Source organism: Quercus suber, unplaced genomic scaffold (genome assembly GCF_002906115.3).
Source record: "Quercus suber isolate HL8 unplaced genomic scaffold, Cork oak 2.0 scaffold_172, whole genome shotgun sequence".
NCBI lineage: Eukaryota > Viridiplantae > Streptophyta > Magnoliopsida > Fagales > Fagaceae > Quercus > Quercus suber.
The window spans coordinates 274671-300465 of NW_027069632.1; the positions used below are offsets into that span (position 1 = coordinate 274671).

A 25795-nucleotide genomic window follows, 5' to 3' on the forward strand; every position below is an offset into this window, starting at 1 on the left:
AGAGAGATACTCACAACTCACAAACATCCACTCTTTATTTTAGAGTCGAAGATATCGAGATAGACAGATAAAGTATAGAAATGACATGAGATTCATGAGAGAGAGATAGATTTGTGATATGTGTTATTATTTGGTCTGGAATGTGTCATTTGTGATATGTGTTGTTATTTGGTTTGGAATGGGAAAATCTGTATTGTTGTCTGGTTTTGGAGTACAATGATATGTGATCATGGCATGCTAAAATGCAAATTGAATCCTCTAAATTTAGCAGAAATTAATTTCAATCCTTTAATTTTACTTTCTGTTCAATTGAATTTTCTAAATTTCAAATTTTACTTAGATGACTCAATTGCATTTTAGCCTAGTTTTTAACTGTCTTGCAGACATCTGGACCGGGCTGAGGCTTGCCCTATCTAACAACTAAAACAAGGCCCGGCCTTACCTCAAAAAATTCCCAAACACTCATCGCCGACTCAAAACACAACACCACCAGGAACACTCCCCCCAAAACATAACACCGCCCACTCCAGACTCCAGACATCTGCATCGCGTTCCAGATTCACGATCTATCGCTCCAAATTGCATAATGGCAATGGAGCCAGTACCTATGACCGTTGGAAGATTTTGTATGAAAGTTTTTTGTTTATAGCTTAGCTTATATTTTAAAATTATATATATACATATCCTGTAATAAATTAAACCCTAACCCTATTTCTGTTCCAGGGCGTTTTCTAACACTTGGTGTTGGTTTGGGTTATACACTGAAATTAGCGTTATCTGGCTATCACGACTTGCGAAATTCATGGCAAATGCTATTGAGGTTCTTTTTCTTTTTTTATTTATTTTATTATTTTTTTATTTATTTATTTATTTTTTTTTAAACGTTTGTTGACATGATGCTAATCCGTGTTGCTTCTTGGTCACTCAGGTCTTCTGGGGGAGGAATTTCACAGTCACTATCTCATCATCCACAAGCCGAGTATGTCTGCGTTTTGATGCTTTCACCCATATATTACTTAATACATGATTCATATGCATAAACTTCATTTGAACTTGATGATATGTGTTTATACATATAGCATGTTCGATAATTATTTATTTGATATAGTGCTAATATAAATAGTAGATTTTGGTTGGAGTTGCTTTTGGACGTAGGATTTGAAGTTGACCAAACTACGTTAAATATTTTTGTCCGGTGTGAGTGCTTAATTTTATTTTTCTGTATGAATATGCTTCCACCAGCCCTTAGTCACATGTTACAAGGAAGATAAAGAAAATATTTTGTATAAATTTCAATGATGTATTTATTCCTTTATTTATTTTAATTTTTTTATTCCTCTTCTTTTGTAAAATAGCTTTTGCTGTTGTTTTTTTTTTATTTTTTTTCAACTTAAAAAAAAAAAAAAAAAAAAGTGCTACCCAAGTACATTAGCAGCAGGACACACTAGGGGAGAGAGAGAGGGGGGGGGGGGGGGGGTATCCAAAAAGAAAAAAAAGTTTAGAAAAATAATTGAGCACCCAATACAGAAAAGTCCTACCCAAGTACACTTGCAGCAGGACACACTAGGACGGGGGAAAAAGATATTTAAAAAAGGGAAAAAAAAATTAAAGAATATAATTGAGTACCAATGCACAAAAGTCCTACTTTGCATGGTCTAGAAGAGATGAATGGTAAAAAACCTTCTCTACTTTTTTTTTTTAATGTGACAATTGAACTCTAGACGTCTACATTAGAAATAATAAGAAATGTCAATTGAGCTACAAGGTTATTGGCCTATAAATATAGATACAACTCTACTAACTAGTGTGCATTTTGAACATTGACCATACAATTGGTTATATACAAAATAAACATTATAAGAGTCGCATAAAATGCTAACATCAGCTAAAGGTTGGACATGACCTTTGACTCTTATGATTTCAAAAAAATTTTGGTCATCGGCAAAAGAAAATATATTTCAATCAAAATAAACACAACAACAAAGGTCACACATATTTTAATAGGCCAAACTACCTTTATTTTGCTTATTGATGTCAACCTATAATTTGCAAAGGCCCATCAAGTTGCATTTTGTGAAATAAAATAAGATTTCATTCGTTCATATTCATTCAAAATTTATAGTTTATTCAGAGCTTTTATCATTATGTGATTTTTTAAACTTTATAGAAGTGAAATTGGGACTACCAAGCTAGTAGAAGAAGACAAAGATAGATATNCATTGACCATACAATTGGTTATATACAAAATAAACATTATAAGAGTCGCATAAAATGCTAACATCAGCTAAAGGTTGGACATGACCTTTGACTCTTATGATTTCAAAAAAATTTTGGTCATCGGCAAAAGAAAATATATTTCAATCAAAATAAACACAACAACAAAGGTCACACATATTTTAATAGGCCAAACTACCTTTATTTTGCTTATTGATGTCAACCTATAATTTGCAAAGGCCCATCAAGTTGCATTTTGTAAATAAAATAAGATTTCATTCGTTCATATTCATTCAAAATTTATAGTTTATTCAGAGCTTTTATCATTATGTGATTTTTTAAACTTTATAGAAGTGAAATTGGGACTACCAAGCTAGTAGAAGAAGACAAAGATAGATATGGTTAGTTTAGGGTTTACGTGAAGAACTAGACATACCTTAGTTCTGGAGGACATCCTTTGTTGCAGAATACCTAAATAAGAAATATTCAACAATATTAGTGTCATTACAATAATTATCCAACATGCTTACCCCAAAGCCATATCACTTAGGGGTTTCTGATTTTAACGAAATTAATATATATATATATATATAATTATTTGGATTTTGTTGTTAATATTATGAATTCTGTAATTAAATTGATGTATTTTAATAATTCTTTGTAAGTTTTTCTCTTTGAACGAATACTTTTATGTAATAATTATAAATAAAAACTTTGTGCATCATCTGTTTGGGGCCCAAACAATACATGAGTACGATATCAGAAAAAAACAGTCAAGTTTTAGATTTTTTATAGAATTAGACACCAAACCAGCCCAAAACTTGGTGCTTTGGAATTAACATCAATTATGTGAATGCTTCATATTTTCGGTTCCATCTAGCTAGATTGTAGTGGGTCTTTTTTCCTCTGGTGTTGGATGTACAGTGAAAGAAACCTATTTCTCCTTAAGGAATTACGAGAGCCTAGTCAATTGCTATTGGTTTTTTATTTTTTATTTATTTTTTATTTTTATTTATTTATTTAATTGTTTTTCTTGTTATGGCATTAAAATAGTATGTTCCTTATTGGACACGTTCAAATCTTTATTATGTATTTATTTATTTAATTTTTAACCTAGTTATGTTTAATAAGTATTAAAGCTTATCACACGATATTTTTTTTTTTTTTTTTGGGAGAAATTATACTTTTCCATACTAAACTATACCCCATTTACACCTATGCCCCCTAAACTTCAAGAATGCATGATTGGCCCCCTAAACTAAAACCCATGTAACATTTTACCCCCTCCCGTCACTTTCTTAATTAAGTGTCCGTTTGACAAAGATTATTTTTGGCAACTTATTTTACTATTCAGCTTATTTTTACTACTATTCATGGGTCTTACTGCACTTTTTGGTACTATTTATGGGTTTTTTTTTGTACTATTTCAATTAACTTTTACTTTTATTTACAGTATTTTTAGCAAAAAGTTTTCAATTTCAGTAAAATAAGCAGATCCTAAACAAATACTAAGTCTAACGGAATGTAGCATTAAATGACCAATTTTCTCTCTACCATTTGTTTTGGAGGGAGGGTTAAGTTGGTCTTTTAATGTTGAATTCCATTAGACTTAACTCTAAAATAGATGGTAAGGGGGTTGGTCTTGACGCTATCCACAGAAAATAAAAGTGTTGTCATCAACAAATAAAGTAATAGAATTTACTTTATCTGTTTTTCTTACTTATAAAAAAACAAAAAACAAATAAAGTAATAGAATTTACATATATAAAAAAAAATTAAAATAATAAAGTAATAGATTTGGAGCCTTATAAATAGGCACGGTTGTAAAAAAATTATGGTGGCTTTGGCCCTAGATTCCTCCCATATGGGGTGGAAGAAGACTCTTAGAGGAATATGAAGTGGGTTTCTTTGAAGAGTAGTTTGAGTGTTTGTCTGTTTTGTGTGAGAGAGTTTTTGGGGTGTATTAAGGCTCTTTTTATTGATAAGTAATAAATTTTATTGAATTTATAGAAATGCGTCAAGTACACGGGGTAGACTAGATGAAAACCATGGCTAAGGTCTAAGAGCACCATGATCCTTAAAATCTAATAAATTAGAGAAAGAATATGTTCTTGTGGCTAGCATCCACTCGAATAACATTATGAACACTTGGAGCTTCAAATCCACAATACTATGTTGACTATGTTCACACCTTTCCCCTTTCAAAAGTTCTAACATTCCTTTCACGCCAAAGACACCACATCAAACGATGAGCAATGGCCTTCTAGATTGCACTATTCCTATGTCTTCCAAAATGGCCTTGCCAACAAGCTAGTAGGTCCAAAACTCCTTTAGCAAAGTCATATCCCACAATTCTCTAGCAACTAGACAATGCCGAAGTAGATGATTAACTACCTTCCCATTCTTCTTTTACGTACAACTCCACTAATCGATATTATAAACCTCTTCTTGAGATTATCAATAGTTGAAGATTTTCCTTAATGATGCAGTCAAAAGGTTTGTGATTTCATGTGTATGAGGTTTGTGAATTAGTTTATGTTGGTCAGAGGACTTGTTTATGTATGTGAGATTTATTTGAGTGTTGCTTGTGTGAGTTTGTGATTTTGGTTGTGTGAGGTTGTAATCGATATCACTAATAGTAGATTTTGATTGTTGCTTTTGGACATAGGGTTGAAGTTGACCAAACTACATTAAATATTTTTGTTTGGTGTGGATGCTTTATTTTATTTTTCTGCATGAATATTCGCCCCTAGTCACATGTTACAAGGAAGATAAAGAAAAGATTTTGGTAGAAATTTCAATGATGTATTTATTCCTTTATTATTATTTTTTTTTTATTCCTCTTCTTTTGTAAAATAGCTTTAGCTTTTTTTTTTTTTTTTTTTTTTTTTTCCAAATTTTCAAAAAAAAAAAATTTAAGTGATATGGCTTTGGGATGAGCGTGTTGGATAATTATTGTAATGACACTAATATTGTTGAATATTGCTTATTTAGGTATTCTGCAATAAAGGATGTTCCTCCCAAACTAAGGTATGTCTAGTTCTTCACTTAAACCCTAAACTGACCATGTCTATCTTTTTCTTCTTCTACTAGCTTTTTAGTCCCAATTTCACTTCTATAAAGTTTAAAAAGTCACGTAATGATAAAAGCTCTAAATAAACTTTAAATTTTGAATGTATATGAACGAATGAAATCTTATTTTATTTTACAAACTGCAACTTGATGGGCCTTCACAAATTATAGTTTGACATCAATAAGCAAAAGAAATGTAGTTTGGCCTATTAAAATATGTGTGACCTTTGTTATTATGTTTATTTTGATCGAAATATATTTTCTTTTGCCAATGACCAATTTTTTTGAAATCTTAAGTCTAACGTCATGTCCAACCTTGAGCTAATGTTAGCAATTTAATCAACTTTTATAATGTTTATTTTGTATTTATCCAATTGTATGGTCAATGTTCAAAATGCACACTAGTTAGTAGAGTTGTATCTATATTTATAGGCCAAGAACCTTGTAACTCAATTGGCACTTCTTGGTATTTTTAATGTAGACATCTAGGGTCCAATTGTCACTTTGAAAAAAATGTAGGGAAGGTTTCTACCATTCATCTCTTCCAGACCATGCAAAGTAGGACTTTTGTGCATTGGACTTGGGTCGGACTTTTGTGCTTTGGGTAGGTTACTCAATTATATTCTTTAATTTTATNATTAGTTGTGGTGGTTCATAAAATTTTATTGGATTTTCAAAGATGTGCTACAGTCTTTTGAATTTTTTTTGGGTTGCTTTCATGGCAGGTGTTTGTTGCACAACAAAAGCTTAAAAGCATAACTGTAACTCATGTCTAGTTTTTTATGAGTTTCACACTTTGGCAATGAACTGGTCAAACTTTAGGACTAAAAAATGAAATATTTGTTATTTTTTGTTGTTCTTGTGTTAATATATATATATATATATATATGTATGTATGCAGTATGTATATTTATTAATGATTTCCCAGTTTACTTTTGGCCTAGGGCTTTTGGAATTGGAGGTATTTGGAGCGAATTGGCAGAAGCAAAAGGAAATGAAGTTGTGAAGAAAGATTGATGTGAAATTAGAATATTCATGTTTCCCGCTTGTTAACCAACTATTAACTTTTTGCCTATGATAGCTACTTGAAGACAAAACCTGATCTTACCTTACAACTAGCATTATGCCTTAGTGATGTAAGCCTTAATTAAAGATTATATGTAAATAAATCAAAACTAAATTAATATTTAGTGGGTAGTTGGGAACTTTAATAGCGTTTTACCTAAAATAAATTAACTATTTTAATAGTGAGTCAAATGACCCAAAAAAAAAAAAAAAATTTATGTGGGTATTGGGAGGATTTATTCCTTGATTTTGGAGGATTAGTGTTAGAAGAAAGAATGCTATGCAGCTGTAAGGAGTTTTTGAAAGACGTACCCAGATGTAGTTTTGCGTTAGATACGGCAAGCTTGATGAGGTAGTTTGGAAGAGATATTAAGATTAAAGCGTTTAAAACTTGGAATATTAGAATTAGAAGTAGGTCCTAGCAACCACGCTATCCGTGTTTATAGTTTGACTTTAATATTTTGGAGTTGTATTGTTAGTCTAATTGATTTTTAAGTTAGCAATCTTATTTAGGTGGTCTTTGAAGGACACTGTATCAAAGAGGCTGTACTGGGGTGGCTGTCAGCTTTTGCTCTGTTTGTAATGTGTTTGCTCTTTGATATAATGTCTGAATTATCAACAACAAAAAAAAAAAAACATTAGTAGTTGAACTGGATCATGAGGAACAATGCTAATCTGCTTTCATGCAATTACTACTTTTTATTTCGAATTATTATTGTTGATTGCACATCACTACTCTATATTTTATATGTTTGAATATGTTATAATTGGGGAGTTAATCCATGGCGCTTGTTGATTCTTAGCTAGTTTGAGGGGTTAGGGGTGTGCTGTTTTTGTTGTCAGCAGCTTTTGCTGAGTTTGTGTTGGGTCTCCCCTACTATTGTAAGGTTTTATTTTGCATTAGGTTGGCCTTTGTGATTTAGAGGCCTGATGGTTTGGTTATTTCAGTTGAGGTAGATACTCTATTAGTTAATCACTTATTTTAGAAAAGAAAGGCCTACAAGCTTTCAAAATACATTCTTCTAGTGTTGACTGGACAACAGCCATCATGAGCTATCACTACTGCTATTATTACATGGGTAGCAATCCCATAACCACATGTTATCATGTATCAACATTTATCAAATTGACTCACTATTTTTTCTCTACTACTTTGTCGCACAAAATAGTTGTGGCAAAGTGTGTGCGTGCTTGTGTGTGGTGCTTACATTATTCAATCATTTTAATTGGAAAGCACTTAATCTCTTTGACAAATGCAAAAACCTCCCTAATTAAGATGAATTAATAGTATTTAAAAAATAATAGAAAAGCTTCTAAACACGTACGTAACACATGCAAAGAGGCTAGTATACTATTATTATCATCCATAAATATGGTTGGACAAATGTATACAAATGGAATTAGGATGGATTGAAAATGTTTGACATTAAATCAACAACGGGAAAGCCTCCCATAATTTGATAACGTATTCTTAATATATTTATAAAAAAAAGTTTTAAAAAATTAAATCAGAGGCAGAGCACCCAAGGTCATAAAATTGGGCTTTCGTTTTTTGAGAGTTTTAGATTTGAGTTTGTGTAACTGGTTGGTTGTGTTTTGAATTATATGTGGGTTTAAAATTTTTTGGATTTGTGGGCGATGAGGGGAGAGAATGCGAGAGAAAAGCAGAGGTGTATATATATATAAGAGTAGTTCCAGTGACCAATGACTATTGCATCACCGGCAATGCAATTTCTTGGCAATTGCAATTGCGTGATGTGAGGAAGCTTGTGCTTCTTGTGGCTTGCTGTTGTGGGCTAGCGGTGTTGCCAGAGGCACCCACTCTTCCTTAGTGGATTGATGACTCCAAATTTCCTTTGATTTAAATCTTGAACCCAGAGGTAGTTCTAGATTATTATTATTTTTTTTGGATAAGTTAGGTTTTAGATATTTCATAGGCAACAGGGAGACCTTACATTCTGAATACACGCAAGAGCTTCCACATTTGGTACCAACTCAGATTCTCCTAAATGAATTTTTTAGTCTTGAAACTGCCTCAAAGCGTTAGTAGCACACATCTCAAATTAGGGAGTTGTTCTTGATGCTATCCGCAGAAAATTAATGCGTTGTCATCAACAAATAAAGTAATAAAATTTACTTATCAAAAAAAAAAAAAAGTAATAGAATTAGAGCCTTAAAAATAGTTATTGTTGGGATCTTATTTACGTGGGCTAAAATTTGGGATATTTCCTTTTCCGAATTTCTTTTTCCTATCAAAAAATAAAAAATAAAAAAAATAAGTAGGCATGGTTGCAAAACAATTTGGTGGCTCTGGCCCAAGATTCCTCCCATATGGGGTGGAAGAAAACCCTTTAGAGGAATATGAAGTGGATTTCTCTGAAGAGTAATTTGAGTGTTTGTCTGTTTTGTGCGAGAGAGTTGTTGGGTGTATGGAAGCTCTTTTTATTGATAAGTAATAAATTTATTGAATTTATAGAAATGTGTCCAGTAGATGGGGTAGACTAGATGAAAACCATGGCTAAGGTCTAAGAGCACCATGATCCATAAAATCTAATAAACTAGAGAAAGAATACGTTCTTGTGGCTAGCATCCACTCGAATAACATTATTAACACTTGTAGCTTTACACCTTTCGCCTTTCAAAAGTTCTAACATTCCTTTCACGCCAAAGACACCACATCAAACAATGAGCAATAGCCTTCAAGATTGTACTGTTCCTGTGTCTTCCAAAATGGCCTTGCCAACAAGCTAGTAGGTCCAAAACTCCTTTAGCAAAGTCATATCCCACAATTCTCTAGCAACTGGACTATGCAGGAGTAGATGATATACTGTCTTCACATTCTTCTTTTACATACAACACCACTAATTGATATTATAAACCTTTTCCTGAGATTATCAATAGTTGAAAATTTTCCCTAATGATGCAGTCCAAAGGCTTGTGATTTTATGTGTATGAGGTTTGTGAGTTAGTTTGTGTTTGTCAAAGGACTTGTTTACGTTTGTGAGATTTATTTGAGTGTTGTTTGTGTGAGTTTGTGATTTTGGTTGTGTATGGTTGTAATCCATATCATTGATAGTAGATTTTGATTGGCGTTGCTTTTGGACGTAGGGTTGAAGTTGACCAAACTACGTTAAATATTTTTGTCTGGTGTGGATGCTTTATTTTATTTTTTTGTATGAATATGCTTCCGCTTCTAGCCCCTAGTCACATGTTACAAGGAAGATAAAGAAAATATTTTCGTAGAAATTTCAATGATGTATTTATTCCTTTATTTATTTTAATTTTTTTATTCCTCTTCTTTTGTAAAATAGCTTTTGCTGTTGTTGTTTTTTTTCCAAATTAAAAAAAAAATAAAATAAAATAAAATATCCGTAAGTGATATGGCTTTGGGATAAGCATGTTGGATAATTATTGGAATGACGCTAATATTGTTGAATATTGCTTATTTAGGTATTCTGCAACAAAGGATGTTCCTTCAGAACTAAGGTATGTCTAGTTCTTCACTTAAGCCCTAAACTAACCATATCTATCTTTGTCTTCTTCTACTAGCTTGGTAGTCCAAATTTCACTTCTATAAAGTTTAAAAAGTCACATAATGATAAACGCTCTGAATAAACTATAAATTCTGAATGTATATGAACGAATGAAATCTTGTTTTATTTCACAAACTGCAACTTGATGGGCCTTTGCAACTTATAGGTTGACATTAATAAGCAAAAGAAAGGTAGCTTGGCCTATTAAAATATGTGTGACCTTTGTTATTATGTTTATTTTGATTAAAATATATTTTCCTTTGTCGATGACCATTTTTTTTTTTTTTTTTTGAAATCGTAAGAGTCTAAGGTCATTTCCAACCATGAGCTGATGTTAGCATTTTATGTGACTTTTATAATGTTTATTTTGTATTTAACCAATTGTATGGTTAATGTTCAAAATGCACACTGATTAATAGTGTTTTATCTATATTTAAAGGCCAAGAACCTTGTAGCTCAATTGACACTTCTTGGTATTTCTAATGTAGACATCAAGGGTTCAATTGTCACTTTAAAAAAAATGTAAGAAAGGTTTTCTACCATTCATCTCTTCCAGACCATGCAAAGTAGGACTTTTGTGCATTAATTGGGTACTCAATTTTATTCTTAAATTTTTTTTCCCCTTTTTTGGATATCTTTTCCCCCAGTCCTAGTGTGTCCTGCTGCTAGTGTACTTGGGTAGGACTTCTGTGCATTGTGTACTCAATTATATTCTTTAATTTTTTTTCTTTTCCTTTTTGATATCTTCCCTCCCTCCTTCCAATCCCAGTGGGCCTTGCTGCTAATGTATTTGGGTAGCACTTTTTTCTGATTTTAGTGAAATTATATATATATATGAGATGGGTTGAAGTTACACTTGGTGTAACTTCAAAAGAGTTACACCTATTTTAAATCATTGATTTTTCACATATCTAACAGTAGAAAAAAGGCTAATATTTATTGCGTTCCAACTCATCTCATCTAATTAATACTAGCATTTTTGTCTCTCTTATTTATTACATTTATAAGTATCTTAACATTTAGGGAGATAAAAAAGTATTATTACATTTATAAGCATCTTAACCTTTAGGGAAATAAAAAAGAATCGCAAAATCATCGATAACTCCAAACCTGGATTACATCTAAAACTAAAGAAATGATGAAACAGGAAATTGTGAAGCTATTTAGGTTTAGCTAAGTGTATCAGGTAGGGAGAGAAAACAAAGATAACGACTTTTCAAAATGAACTTTGCTAGAGCCTCTGGAAATGGATTTTTATTGGGTACCAAAGAATTCCTTTTTTAGTTTATGTCTGACCTAACAAACCTTGTTTGATTTTTCTCCAACAAAATAAAACCATCTTTTTTCTAAAATCTAAATCAATCCCAATATTTTTTAATTGAAAGTTTTCCCCTACTTATTATGGGCCAAGGCAACTTGAGCATGGTCTTCCTAGCCATCCTTGGGCAAGGCGGCAGTGACTTGGCTTGCCTTTTCCTTTCCCATGTTGTTTATTTATTAAATATTTAGGCCATGGGCATGTAGTCAATGAGGTAGTCGCAAATATTGGCTCTCGATTTCACTGAAATTGCTGAGTATCATTGAAAATGTTCTTGTGATGGACATTGATAAATTCTTGCATTTGGGTTTGAGAGTTAACTGAGAGATAATTTTCTTTAATGGTACAAACGAGAGAGATAGAGATGGAGAAGTTAGCTGACTTTTACTTTATTATAAGATGCTTAAAAATGTTTATATTTAATAAATAAGAGAGAGACAAAAATGCCAGTATTAATTAGATGAGATGAGTTGAAAAAGAATAAATACTAGCCTTTTTTCTACTGTTAGATAGGTAAGAAATCAATGGTTTAAAATAGGTGTAACTCTTTTGAAGTTACACCAGGTGTAACTTGAACTCATCTCTCTCTCTATATATATATATATAATTATTTGGATTTTGTTGTTAATATTATGAATTTTGTAATTAAATTGATGCGTGTATTTTAATCATCCTTTGTAAGTTTTTCTCTTTGAAAGATATGTAATAATAAATGATTAAACAACCTTGGCATCGTCTGTTGGGGGCCCAAACAATACATGAGTACGACGTCAGAAAAAAACAGTCAAGTTTTAGATTTTTATAAGTTCAGACACCAAACCAGCCCAAAACTTGGTGCTTTGAAATGAAATTCTTTGAAATTAACATCAATTATGTGAATGTTTCATATTTTAGGTTCCGTCTAGCTAGATTGTAGTGGCTCTTTTTTGCTTTGGTGTTGGATATACAGTGAGAGAAACCTATTTCTCCTTAATGAATTACGAGAGCCTTGTCAATTACTATTGGTTTTTTTTTTTTTTTTTTCTTGTTATGGTATTAAAATAGCATTTTTCTTAATGGATATGTTCAAATCTTTATTATGAATTTATTTATTAAATTTTTAACCTAGTTATGTTTAATAGCCACTAGATACGTCCGAATTCAAACACGTGTCTAAAAGTGGACATGTATCCATCATCCAATGTGTCAAGTGAAAACTTTCACTGGACACAAGCTACACCTTGTTTAATAAGTATTAAGAGCATTCACATCAGCATGTGTATTTTACACATCTATTTTTACACTAAAAACCTACTTTTTCTATTTTAAACATTCACTTTTACAAAACACCTACATCAATTCATTTATTTTACAAGTTATTCCAATAAAATATACATTATACTCTATTTTTTTATTATTTCTCACCAACCAACTCTCTTAAATACGCACCCTCTCTCTCTTTCAATACCCATTTTCTGATTTCTCACTCTCTCACTCTCTCTCTCTCTCTCCCTCTCTCCATCTCTCTGGGCTTCCTCTTCCAAATCACAAAACACCATCTCCGCTCCGATCCGATCCGCTCTGATCCACCAAACTCTCCCTCTCTCCATCTCTCTGGCCTTCCTCTTCCAGATCACAAAACACCATATCTCCGCTCCACTCCGCTCCGATCCGATCCGCTCCGATCTGCTCCGATCCACCAAACGCCACATCTCCGATCTCCGCTCCGATCCACGCTCTGCTCCGATCTTCGCTCCGATCCACCAAACGCCACATCTCCGATCTACGCTCCGCTCCGATCTCCTCTCCGATCTACGCTTCGCTCTACTAAACGCCACATCTTCGATCTACGCTCCGCTCCATCAACGAGCTCCGATCGTTCCAGTCAAGCTCTGATCAGTATCTTTGTTGTTTGTCCGTGTGGGTTTGCTTGTGTGTGGGTGTGTTTGTGTATCTCGTGTTTTTTTTTTTTTTTTTTAGCAAGTGAATCTGTGTTGATCGAAGCTGTGTGTAGATGTGTTTGTGTGTGAGTGTGTTTGTGTGTATCTGAGGAAAAAGAAGAAGATGAGAAGTGGTGAAGTTACTGAGATTGTTGAGCTCGGAGAAGAGAGAGAGAAAAAATGAGCAAAAGAAATTAATAAACTAATCTATAGCTCGTGTATAGAAATTAATAAACTAATTTACACGATTACTGTACCTCGTGTATAGATATACACGATTTTAGACATTTTTAGAAGGACTAATGTAGTGTAGTTTTGAGGCAAAATGTGTAAAAACAGCTTCTTTTTCTATTTTACATGATTTTACATACACTGGTGCGAATGCTCTAAAGGGAAGACTGTCCCGTGCCCTATGATTGTATTGGACCACGTGTCCCATGATCTTGTTCCTACACGTGGTCTTCTAAGTGATGGTTGAGATTGTTTTGAGTTTCTATATAAGGAGCGTTAGCGACTGAGTCTTTCATTCATAACAAAATGTCTAAGGGAAGTCATAGTGAGATTGTCCTCTATGAGGAGAAGAAGGAGAGGAAGGTTGATCCGACTGTGGAGAAGATGAATGAGTTGGGTCGGAAGTATAATCGGTGGGATGATTCCACCGTCGTCTTTGGAATTTTGAAGACCAACAAAGTGTGGTACTTCGAAATTAGTCAGAACGATGAAGATCGTTCTAAATTTCCTGATGTTGAAGGTGATGAGATACAGTATGGTCTGTTGAATTCCTTTATTTCTGGAGGTAAACTCCATAACAATGGAGTTTTGATATTTAAGAAGAAGGTTTCTGGTGCGTATGCTATATCCTGTGTTCGTGGTTATGATTCTAAAGGATATGTTCACTTTGAAGGTATCGACATGGGAGATACTGAAGAAGTTATTTCAGAAGTCATTAATGGTGATATTGATGTTAAAGAGATTGGATGTAAACCATCATATTTGAATGTTGATCGTCCGTCTTCTTCCTCTTCAGAGATTGATAAGTTTCTCAAGCGTCAGCGTGGAGAACTTGAACAATTCATTAAGTCTGTGAAGAAGTGATGACGTCATGTATTATGTAATGAACTTGCCTGTTAAGTTATGTATTGAACTTTATATTAATGAATGAATATTTTATTATTACAAGTAGAAAAAGCAAACAATAAACTAACATGAGCTCGAAAACAAGTTTAGCATCTGTTCTATAGCCAAAACCCAACAGACCAAAACCACGCATAAAGCAAAGCAAATACCACTTTAGAGTAAAAAAGCAGAAGCTACCAAAAAAAAAAAAAAAGGCTAGCTCAAGTGGAAAATTCACAAGTAAAAAAACTAACTTTATTCAAAATCCATAAGTAAGGAAAAAAAAAAAAAAACTTTAATCAAAAGTGATGTTCAATACAAGGGACATAATCGTGGGATCACAAAAAGCTTCAACTTTACCGAAGCTTCAACTTAACCGAAAGTGAAGGCCTGAAATGATAAGGAAAAAGAACTTACACAGTAGCAGGGGCGGCTATCGTTTGTGACCCACAAACTAGACCGTTAACACTGCGTGTATGAAAGAGCTGTGCGTTTAGAGATGTATTAGTATCAGTTAATGAGTTCATAGTTATACTTGTACGCTTATTATAGTTTATAGCACATGAAGGTGTGATAAGACTTGAAATCTGGGATTGGCAGAGTTGTAACTGTCAGAGAATAGTCCGTATGGTTAAGAGAATCTTTTTTTGAGAATCAACGTGCGGACAAAGAAAGGGATACCATTGGATCTGATTACATGGGTGGCCATGTCCTGGAAGATGATGCCAAGGAAATTTGAGTGCATGGCATTGGTTGGTGACTTGGTGGCGGCCCTGCGTTATTATTAACCATTCACCAAGACTAAGAGAACCATAACTATGATGATGAATGTTCTGGACATTGGTAATGTCCCTTTTGATACTTGTTATCTACCTACCAAAATCTTAAAAAAAAAAAAAAATCTACCAAAATAAATAAATATTAGAGAAATCATATGTCCAGTTACCAGTTAGAGTGTGGTACTTGTTTTTCTCCGTCAAATGCCAAGTACCAGTTACCATGGTTGGTACCACTTTTAAAGTTACTAGCCTCATCACACGTGGTATGAAGGCTTTTTACTTAGTGATTCTCTTTTGTAAAGTTTTTTTATTCTATAATTTTTATCTTAAAAATCTAATTTATAAATAGATAAAGTAATTTAGAAATTAACAGGGGAGTAGTCATATTTTTTAGGTAAAATTTTAGTAAAAGTTAAAGTAACATTTTTATCGGATTGTCCTTTAATTTTGTCTCTATTTAAATATAAGAGTATATGAAATTTTTTGAATTAAAAAAAATGAGGAATTCAAATGTGAAAAGCTCTTTATATAATAGTATAGATTCTTTTGTTTTTTCATGTTATTTTATTTTTTTATGTTATGTGGTTAGTCTGTTGGGCTTCAAAGAAGCCCAATTGTAATAAAAAATTTAAAAAAGAAAAGAAAAGAAGATATGGTATTCTTCCCGATAAGGCTATTGGGCCGTTAGTCCCGTTTCTTCAGCCTGTCAAGGAATGTGTCATCCTTGCGCTTGGGGTCATACATTTATACCCCTTGATTAATTCAGTTTAGTCCTTGTCCACGTCATCACTAAGATCATAGGACACGTGGTCCAATACAATCTTGGGACACGGGACAGTCTCCCGTGAATACCAAGTGGGGAGACTGTCCCAAGAATTTAAAGAAACTAGAGAGATCAATTTCAATACTCACATGGTATTTTTTTTTGAGAAATTATATTTTTTCACCTTAAACTATACTCCAATTACACTTATTCCTAAAACTTCAAGAATGCATGATCGGCCCCCTAAACTAAAGCCCATGTAATAGTTTACCCCCTCTCGTCACTTTCTCAATTAAGAATATATTTGGCATGAGCTTATAAATTCAGCTTTTAATTTTTATGTACAACTTTTTAAAACCTTACTTTTTCCCGCATTTTCTTACATTTTCAATTTTTTTAAGGTACAAGCATACTTTAGCGCACTTTCAACAAAAAGTTTTTAGTTTCAACTAAATAAATTGTTCCCAAATGGACCCTAAGTCTAACAGGATGTAGCATTAAAGGACTAATTTACTCTCTACTGTTTTGGACGGAGGGTTAAGTTGGTCTTTTAATGTTGAATTCCATTAGACTTTAAAAGAGATGGTAAGGGGTTAAGTATCACAAAGTTATAACTTTGGGGGGTCAATCATGCATTTTGATGATCATGGGGCAAAGTGTAAAATGAAGTATAGTTAAGATGGAAAAATGTCATTTTCCCCCTTTTCTTTTAACGTATTACATGGTGACTCTACCTTTTTTTCTTTTTCTTTTTTGTCTTGGAATGATCTTTATATGTTTCTGGAATTTCTATGTACATTTTATGTAGATATTTTTTATGTGATATAGCATGAAAGGTTCTCATCTATATGCAGCAATAAAGATTATAATTGGGTATATAAACTAGTGCTTAGTTTGTATATGCTTCTATTCAAATGCTGGTTAATTTGAATATTTCATATACATATGATACTTTTATATGCTGTTTTGAGACATTTTATCCCTTCCAAGTATTAGAATGATTCCCTTTCTGAATTTTGCTTGGCCCTTACCAAAATATAATTATTTGAAACATTCCTTTATGATGCAATATAAGATTTTTTTGAGCTTGATTGTTATGAATTCTATGATGATAGGATTCTAGGAAAGAAAAAACTCATACTTTTTCATTGACTAGTTTAACTGTATATACTCGTTGCAATTTGAGAGAGATTTTTATATAAATAATAACATTCTATAATTTAGGCATTACCAGATACCCATGTAATTTACATTAGTTGATATTTAAAATGCTAATGAGCTTTAGTTCAAATGTTTCTAGCTCCTCTTGTGAAAGCAAGGTAAAATGTGAGATGATTGGTTCAAGACATATCAGTTGCATATGTAAATTTCTAAAAACAATAATAGATCAAATAAAACACTCCTAGACTAAGTTAACTGCACATGCAAATTTAGGGTGAATAATTTGTATTTGTCTTCCCCCCCACCCCCCCATGTAGCAGTTTTATGGGTTCATGCTTACATGCATGTTAAAACTCCCAAGTTTTTATCTATATTAATGTTGTTCGTTTAATTTCTAATACTACAATCATGCCCAACTATTATATCTTTATACTGCACACTTTGTTGAACTTGGTGATTTTGCTGGAAGGATATGTGATTATGGAATGAAGGATACATGATTATGGAATTTGCATCTGTTTATGCCTTTTTGGGCTATTGATATTCATTGACTTTGTTCTGCATTGAACAAATATAGTTGTTTCTATTATTATTTTCATTCTATGAAAAAACATTTATTGAACAGATTGGCTAGAATCCATAAGTTTATTGTCAAGAACGGAGAGGCATCAAAATCTAAGACTTTGGGGGAGTTGGCTGAGGACCTTAGGTAAGTCTTACAATTTAAATAAATCTATTACATCACATATGTGTATTGAAAGACACATTAGTAGCACTAGGTTCTGCTCAGAAGAATCTCCAAACTTGATTTGTATAAGCCAAATATAATGTACTTGTTGGGCTGTAGAAATTTTTCCTTGAACAAATAAAGTTAAAATCAAATTCTCTTTAATTAGGTGTGGTGGTTCATAAAATTTTATTGGATTTTCAAAGATGTGCTACAGTCGATTGATTTTTTTTGGGTTGCTTTCATAGCAGGTGTTTGTTGCACAACAAAAGCTTAAAAGCATAACCGTGACTCATGTCTAGTTTTTTATGAGTTTCACACTTTGGCAATGAACTGGACAAACTTTCGGACTAAAAAGTGAAATATTTGTTATTTTTTGTTGTTCTTGTGTTAATATATATATATATATGTGTGTGTGTGTGTGTGTGTGTGTGTGTATGCAGTATGTATATTTATTAATGATTTCCCAATTTACTTTTGGCCTAGGGCTTTTGGAATTGGAGGTATTTGGAGCGAATTGGCAGAAGCAAAAGGAAATGAAGTTGTGAAGAAAGATTGATGTGAAATTAGAATATTCATGTTTCCCGCTTGTTAACCAACTATTAACTTTTTGCCTATAATAGCTACTTGAAGACAAAACCTGATCTTACCTTACAACTAGTATTATGCCTTGGTGATGTAAGCCTTAATTAAAGATTATATGTAAATAAATCAAAACTAAATTAATATTTAGTGGGTAGTTGGGAACTTTAATAGCGTTTTACCTAAAATAAATTAACTATTTTAATAGTGAGTCAAATGACCCCCAAAAAAAAAAAATATGTGGATATTGGGAGGATTTATTCCTTGATTTTGGAGGATTAGTGTTAGAAGAAAGAATGCTACGCAGCTGTAATGAGTTTTTGAAATACGTACCCAGATGTAGTTTTGCGTTAGATACGGCAAGCTTGATGAGGTAGTTTGGAAGAGATATTAAGATTAAAGCGTTTAAAACTTAGAAGTAGGTCCTAGCAACCACGCTATCCGTGTTTATAGTTTGACTTTAATATTTTGGAGTTGTATTGTTAGTCTTATTGATTTTTAAGTTAGCAATCTTAATTTGGTGGTCTTTAAAGGACACTGTATCAAAGAGGCCGTACTGGGGTGGCTGTTAGCTTTTGCTCTGTTTGTAATGTGTTTGCTCTTCAATATAATGTCTGAATTATTAACAACAAAAATATTAGTAGTTGAACTGAATCATGAGGAACAATGCTAATCTGCTTTCATGCAATTACTACTTTTTATTTCGAATGATTATTGTTGATTGCACATCACTACTCTATATTTTATATGTTTGAATATGTTATAATTGGGGAGTCAATCCATGGTGCTTGTTGATTCTTAGCTACTTTGAGGGGTTAGGGGTGTGCTGTTTTTGTTGTCAGCAGCTTTTGCTGAGTTTGTGTTGGGTCTCCCCTATTATTGTGCAAGGTTTTATTTTGCATTAGGTTGGCCTTTGTGATTTTTTTTTGAGAAAGGGTTGGCCTTTGTGATTTAGAGGCCTGATGGTTTGGTTATTTCAGTTGGGGTAGATACCCTATTAGTTAATCACTTATTATAGAGAAGAAAGGCCTATAAGCTTTCAAAATACATTCTTCTAGTGTTGACTGGACAACAACCATCATGAGATATCACTACTGCTATTATTACATGTGTAGTAATCCCATAACCACAAGTTATCATATATCAATATTTATCAAATCAACTCATTATTTTTTCTCTACTACTTTGTCGCACAAAATAGTTGTGGCAAAATGTGTGCGTGCTTGTGTGCGGTGCTAACATTATTCAATCATTTTAATTGGAAAGTACTTAATCTTGTTGACAAATGCAAAAACCTCCCTAATTAAGATGAATTAATAGTATTTAAAAAAATAATAGAAAAGCTTCTAAGCGCGCACATAACGCATGCAAAGAGGCTATTATTATCATCCATAAATATGGTTGGACAAATGTATACATATGGAATTAGGATGGATTGAAAATGTTTGACATTAAATCAACAACAGGAAAGCCTCTGATAATTTGATAACGTATTCTTAACATATTTATTTAAAAAAAAAAAAGTTAAAAAAAATTAAATCAGAGGCAGAGCACCCAAGGTCATAAAATTGGGCTTTCGTTTTTTGAGAGTTTTTTATTTGAGTTTGTGTAACTGGTTGGTATTGTTTTGAAGTATATGTGGGTTTCAAAAATTTTGGGTTCGTGGGCGATGAGGGGAGAGAATGCGAGAGAAAAGCAGGGGTGTGTGTGTGTATATATATATATCTATCTCTGGGGAGGTAAGACCGTAAGAGACTGTAAGTGAAGTTCCAGTGATGTTGATGAGATTCAATGTTACTAAAAAAAAATAATTCAACCATTAAATATGACATTAGTACCATCTAACTCAACTAAGAACCTAAAAAACCATCAAATGTAGTACTATCTAAGAGCGTTCACATTGGTCACTGCCTAATACATTTTCATTCAAGCTACAATAATTGTGTAATATGTACCACTACTGTTCCTGTGCATATCAATATTTTATTTATTTATCTTGCTTCTCTTTTTCTCACTCTTCCCATCTATTGAAATAGTAAAAAAATAAACGAAGAATGAATATTATATTGTAATAGAATGTAGAATGGATAATTTGATATAGGTGTTTTTCAAAAGTGGTTGTCTAAAATAGAAAAGATAAATTCTTGTATTAAAATAGGCAAAAAATTTTACAAAAATTGATGCTAATTTTCTAATGTGACTAAAAAAATAAGAGAAAATCCAATCAAAATACTCATCACTATTTACAGCCATAGTTTGACGTGGCAAAATACGTCGGTATTCGCCGGCCCAACTTGAACTTAGATTTTTTTTTTTTTTTTTTTTAAACAATTTTGGCAAACCCCTTCCCTGGCAACCAGTTATCATTGTAAATATCTATACTATTTCCGTTCCCCAGTCTCCACCACATACCCATTGAGATCACCTTTCGAGCTTTAAGGATGCTTTGCCAAGCATAGGAACCCCTAGTTGCTAAAGCTTCAAAGATCGATCATGCAGGAAAATATTTGGCTTTGAAAACCAAAAAAAAAACAGGTAGTTTTGATCCTTCATTAATCTCCACACCTTTTCGCCAACATTGCATCATTAAATTTCCCCAAATCTTTGAAACCTAACCCACCTTCAGCTTTAGGTTTACATAGAACCTCCCATTTTTTCCAATAAATTTTCCTTTGCTCCCCTTGTTGCCCCCAAAAGAATTTTCAAATCAATGCTTCTATCTCTTCACCAAGGCCGACAGGTAATTTGAAACAGCTCATGGCAAATGTGGGAATCGCTTGCACCATCACTTTGAGCAAAATTTCTCTAATCACTTGGGACAAAAGCTTCTCTTTCCACCCTTGGAGTTTACACAACACTCTTTCTTTTATAAGGTTAAGGCTTTCTTTTTTTTTTTCCTTCCCACCACAGCCGGTAAACCAAGGTATTTTTCGTATTCTTTCACCTCGGGTACTTCTAAGTAGTTGGAGATGAAGGCTTTTGTTTCTTCATTCACTGCCTTGCTAAAGAAGATGGTCGTTTTCTCACGATTAAGCTATTGGTCTGAGGCTTTTTCGAACAAAGATAGGATATTTTGGACCACTTGTAAATCTAACAAAGAAGCTTTACAAAATAATAAGCTATCATCTGCAAAAAATAAGTGTGAGATTTTCAAACCCCTTTTGCATAAAGAGAAGCCTCTTATACAATCATCAAAAGCTGTCTTTTGAAGCATCCTATTCAACCTTTCCGAGCATAACAAGAAAAGATAGGGAGACAAAGGGTCCCCCTGCCTTAGTCCTCTTAATGGCCAAATATCTCCCCTAGGCTCCCCATTCACCAAAATGGAATATGACAAAGTGCTAATGCACTCAAAGACAAGAGATACCCACTTGTCACAAAAACCCATTTTCTCCATAATCTTCACTAAATAGCTCCACTCGACCCGGTCATACGCATTGCTCATATTTAACTTCATAGTCATAAAAACCCCCTTCTTAGATTTTTGATTTTTCATATGGTGCAACGTCTCAAAAGCGACCAAAATGTTATCAATGATCGCTTTACTATATCGAAAGGCACTTCGAGATTCAAAAATAACACAAGGTAAAATTGTTTTAAGTCTATTTGCTAAAACTTTAGAAATAAGCTTACAGAGAATATTACAAAGTGCAATAGGGTGGTAATGTATAACCCCAGTCTACAATTACAAGTATTAGATCATTTTGTAGTTGTATTCTAGTTATGCAATCTATTATAAACCTAATTTAAAATACTAATATTTGTGTGTATTTTAATAAATATTACTGTTTATTAAAAAAATTAAGTACATATCTCAGAAATTATTCTTTTAAAAAAGTACATATTCGACAATGTTTTGCTCGTGGCCGCAAATTATGGTTGTTTTATACAATTATAGAGCTCACAGCTCAGCGTGTGGCTTTTGCACAAGAAACCCATTCTCCACCCAGGCGAGATAGCCTCCTCCCATGTTGCGCACATGCTTGAAACCCTGCCATCTCATTTACTAGCAAGTTAGTTTTTTTTTTTTTTTTTGAATTACCCTTTCTTTTACACCCTCAGTTTTCTCTTTAATTGTTCAGTTAACAAAATATGATGAAGAAATTGTAAACAAGATGAAGAAATTCTTAAAATTGTTGCAGAAATTATGATGTTCAAGTAGCTTTTTTATTAATTAAGCATGAAATCTGACCAGCTAATAATTGAAAGATATATACAATCAATTTAATTTTCATAAGACTTACAGCGCTAAGAAGATCGGCAGTTGCAGACAAGGATCTGACCCCACCTTGACAACCCTATGCAGAGATAACATCAACAGAGATATAAGATAAGAACATGTCCATGATATTTGATAGGAAGAACTTGGACCATATTAAAGGTTTTTTTTTTTTTTTTACTATTTAATACAGTATAAATCAAGAAACAATATAATTTACCACGATAAGTTGGTCCTCTTTGTTGCAAGCAGACGAAACCTCGCTTAAGAACTGAGGATTTTTCACCATACCTAAAGGTCAAAGTTTCATCATTTGTTTATTGACTTTAAAATTTTCAAACAAAAACAATTTAAAAAAAAAAAAAAAAAAAAAAACCCCACATATAAAGGGGCTTATCATTGTTAGAAATTGAAATTACCTTCTGGTGTATTGAACATGTAAGGAATGTTCAAGATCTTATCTGCACCCACATGCCCTTTCTTGTGTTCTTCCAGAGTCCTATTTACAATTTGAATAAAGTTTCAAATTTCTTTCAGAATGAAGTCAATGAACAGAACTTTAAAGTTAAGACCCTTAAATTTTTTTTTTTTTTTTTTTAAATCCAGTTAAATCACATCTATAGTATTTTCAGTAATTTGAAGAAGAAATGCATGGATCAAAGTACAAAAACAAAGAGCCTTTTACTTACCTAACATCTAGATATTTGTGGCCAGAATTGATAAGATCCTTAGTTGCGTGAACATCAACGGTGACAACTTCTGCTCCCGAGCTACAAAATATAAGAAGAAGAAGAAGAAGAAACAAAACGCGAGAGAACATAGCCCAGGAAAAACCCATATCAAATTTCGCAGTCAAATATATTGTTCTGAAAATTTATATGTGTGGTATCAAAGAAAAATGAAATAGATCTTTCTAAAGAGCCCATGAAGAAGATCAGAAATGGTGTTTATATAACTTGGATTTTCACATTCAATATCAGGGGGCTGTTGGCCTGATTTGCCAGATGGAAAGCCAACTGAATTTACAAAACGTGGGCTGGGCTAACTAGTAACTGGCCCCGGTGGCGCAATTCACTTTCTGTGGGAAGAAATTAATGTGCTGTTATATAGATAAGGAATAAAGTTCCCGGTACGTATATTGTGTCCAATCAAATCGTGCCACGTGGGGTATGAGAAAATGCTTGGCTTTGATTGGAGTAGTTGTACAGTTGGGACTGACTCGAGCTCCACTATAAGCGTGGGCCTAAAATAAGAAAAATGAAAAGGTTAACGAGTGCCGTTGGAGTATTGGTTAAGAATCAATTATAAGAAAGTTTTGATATTATTTTTATGAAAAATGAAAAAAAAACTGTCAAAACATTAATTGTTTTTTTTTCTTTTCCCATAAAAACTTTCTTTAATTAAATTGTTAACTAATATCCTACGGCACTCGTTAACATGATCCTAAGAAAAATTATAGAGTCCTCCACGTCACTTGTCTACCATTCCACTAAAAAGCTTTCACTTGTTTAAAATTGATGAGTTAGTAATTAATTTCTGTTTAAAAAATTTTATAACTAACAATTTTAAACAAATGACAGTTTTTTAGTAGAGTGGTGAACTACATTACTTGTTCACTATGTAAATCTTATCATTTCTCCTAAAATAATGTTGTATTGTTGTACGCCTAAGCATTTGTAGTTACGAAAACTTGTGAAGCAAACATAAATAAATCTTTTGACAATCTTCTTCGTATTAAGAAATCTTAATGCACTAGTCACGCATCTCCTTCTAAAGTAAAGTAAAAAATAAATAAATAAAAAAGTTATAATATAGCAATCATCATGTCATCAGTATTAGAGGGTTTTGGTACCACTTACAACCATTAATAACATCGTGTCATGTAGATTGTATATTTTGTAAAATTTGAAAAATAATACGACTACACTTTTGTTATATATGATTTGTTTAGTAAAAGTGGTAGGTCATGTTGAATAATCGGTGGAGGATATCCAGTGTGGGATGTTGAGTATTTAATCTGACATGGATGAATTGAAGTCAACTGTTTTGACTATTTTTGACCAACTTCAAGCTGCTTTTAATGTATTTTGGTAGAAGATGGTGGAGCTTGAAATTCCTGTAGCAATGACTAATGTGTGCCATGGAGTTGAGTATAGGCAAATGATGTCTTTATACAAGAAAATGGTTGGTAGGTCTGATATTCGGTATGGATGGCCTGACACCATTCTCAAGAAAAAAATTTTGGGTTTTCTGATTGAATTTGTTTTGTAAACCATTCTTAGGAAGAAATGTTGGGTTTTCTAATTAATTTTGGTCTATACAAGGCTTGTAAAAAAATTTGGTTGAACTTTTGCTTTAGGTTGAGTAAATTTTTCGATCAACTTGTGGTTTGTATTATGATATTGATAAATAGTTAAGTTATTTTTAAAATTGTTGTTGTCTTCTAATATATTTAGAATTATTATTATTATTGTCTCATATCATTGCCCTCCATATTATTATTTTTTGAGTTACACATGATAAAATCTGATAAACACCAAGTCATTCATTATCTTTTGAGTTGTACACACTACAAAAAACTGAGTTTAAAGTGGCGTTCATGAAATGCCACTAGAATCTAGAGGAATATTGACATAGCAAAATCTAGACTCTTAAATCATAAAAGAGTGGTTAGGATTTTTTTTTTTTTTTTAAATCTATTTGGTAGAATACCCTAGGAAATTTAGAGGATTCGAATCCAGTGGCGGCTCCAGGAATTTTTCTCAGGGTGTTCCTGAGTGGGCTTGCTCTATTACAATTTTTTTTTCTTCAGATTCTCTGCTACAATTTTTTCTCTTTTAGATTTTATTTCAAATTTTTTTTTTAGCTTTTTCTTTTTTCTTGAAACTTGAAAGTAATGTTATGAATATCGTTTTGGATCTTGTTTCGGTTTATTTAGTGGAATGGAATATTTCGGTACCGATCTATTTTGACGTACCATTTCAGGGTGTTTCGGGGTTTCTAAAAAAAATTAAAAATATATATATTTATATTTCTCTTATACAACATAAATTATTGATCCAAATAAGTAAACCTCAAATAAAACAAGTCATTTAGTTTTTCTTTTTTTGACACTCAAATCATTTAGTTATTACATAACAATTACTGTTTTAGAATATTATTACATAAATATGTAATTAAATAATGAAGAACAACAACCAAAATAGTACAATAAGAGTGTGTATATATGTATATCAACCCACTGCAAAACTGCTTAACATAATTTTTTTTTTTTTTGTCTTTTATAATGTGTATTCACTTACTTTTGAGGGACCATATACCACTACT

The 25795-nt window shown here is 32.6% G+C and overlaps 2 protein-coding genes across 2 annotated transcripts; one reads left to right on the top strand and one right to left on the bottom strand.

The window, feature by feature from the left end:
* The first annotated feature begins 398 nt into the window (after positions 1–398).
* LOC112038244 (uncharacterized) lies at positions 399–18336 on the top strand. Its single transcript, XM_065778043.1, has 6 exons — positions 399–626; positions 724–820; positions 929–979; positions 9802–9837; positions 17566–17649; positions 18154–18336. Exons 1-6 carry the CDS (start codon positions 587–589, stop codon positions 18224–18226), a joined length of 381 nt encoding a protein of 126 aa, XP_065634115.1. The 5' UTR covers positions 399–586; the 3' UTR covers positions 18227–18336.
* A 3489-nt stretch (positions 18337–21825) lies between these two features.
* On the bottom strand, positions 21826–23512 carry LOC136061542 (thiosulfate sulfurtransferase 18-like). Its single transcript, XM_065778042.1, has 5 exons — positions 23158–23512; positions 22888–22967; positions 22689–22759; positions 22494–22547; positions 21826–22240 (listed from the first exon to the last, which is right to left on the bottom strand). The coding sequence occupies exons 1-5, from the start codon at positions 23304–23306 to the stop codon at positions 22151–22153; spliced, it is 444 nt and encodes a 147-aa protein (XP_065634114.1). The 5' UTR covers positions 23307–23512; the 3' UTR covers positions 21826–22150.
* Positions 23513–25795: the final 2283 nt, after the last annotated feature.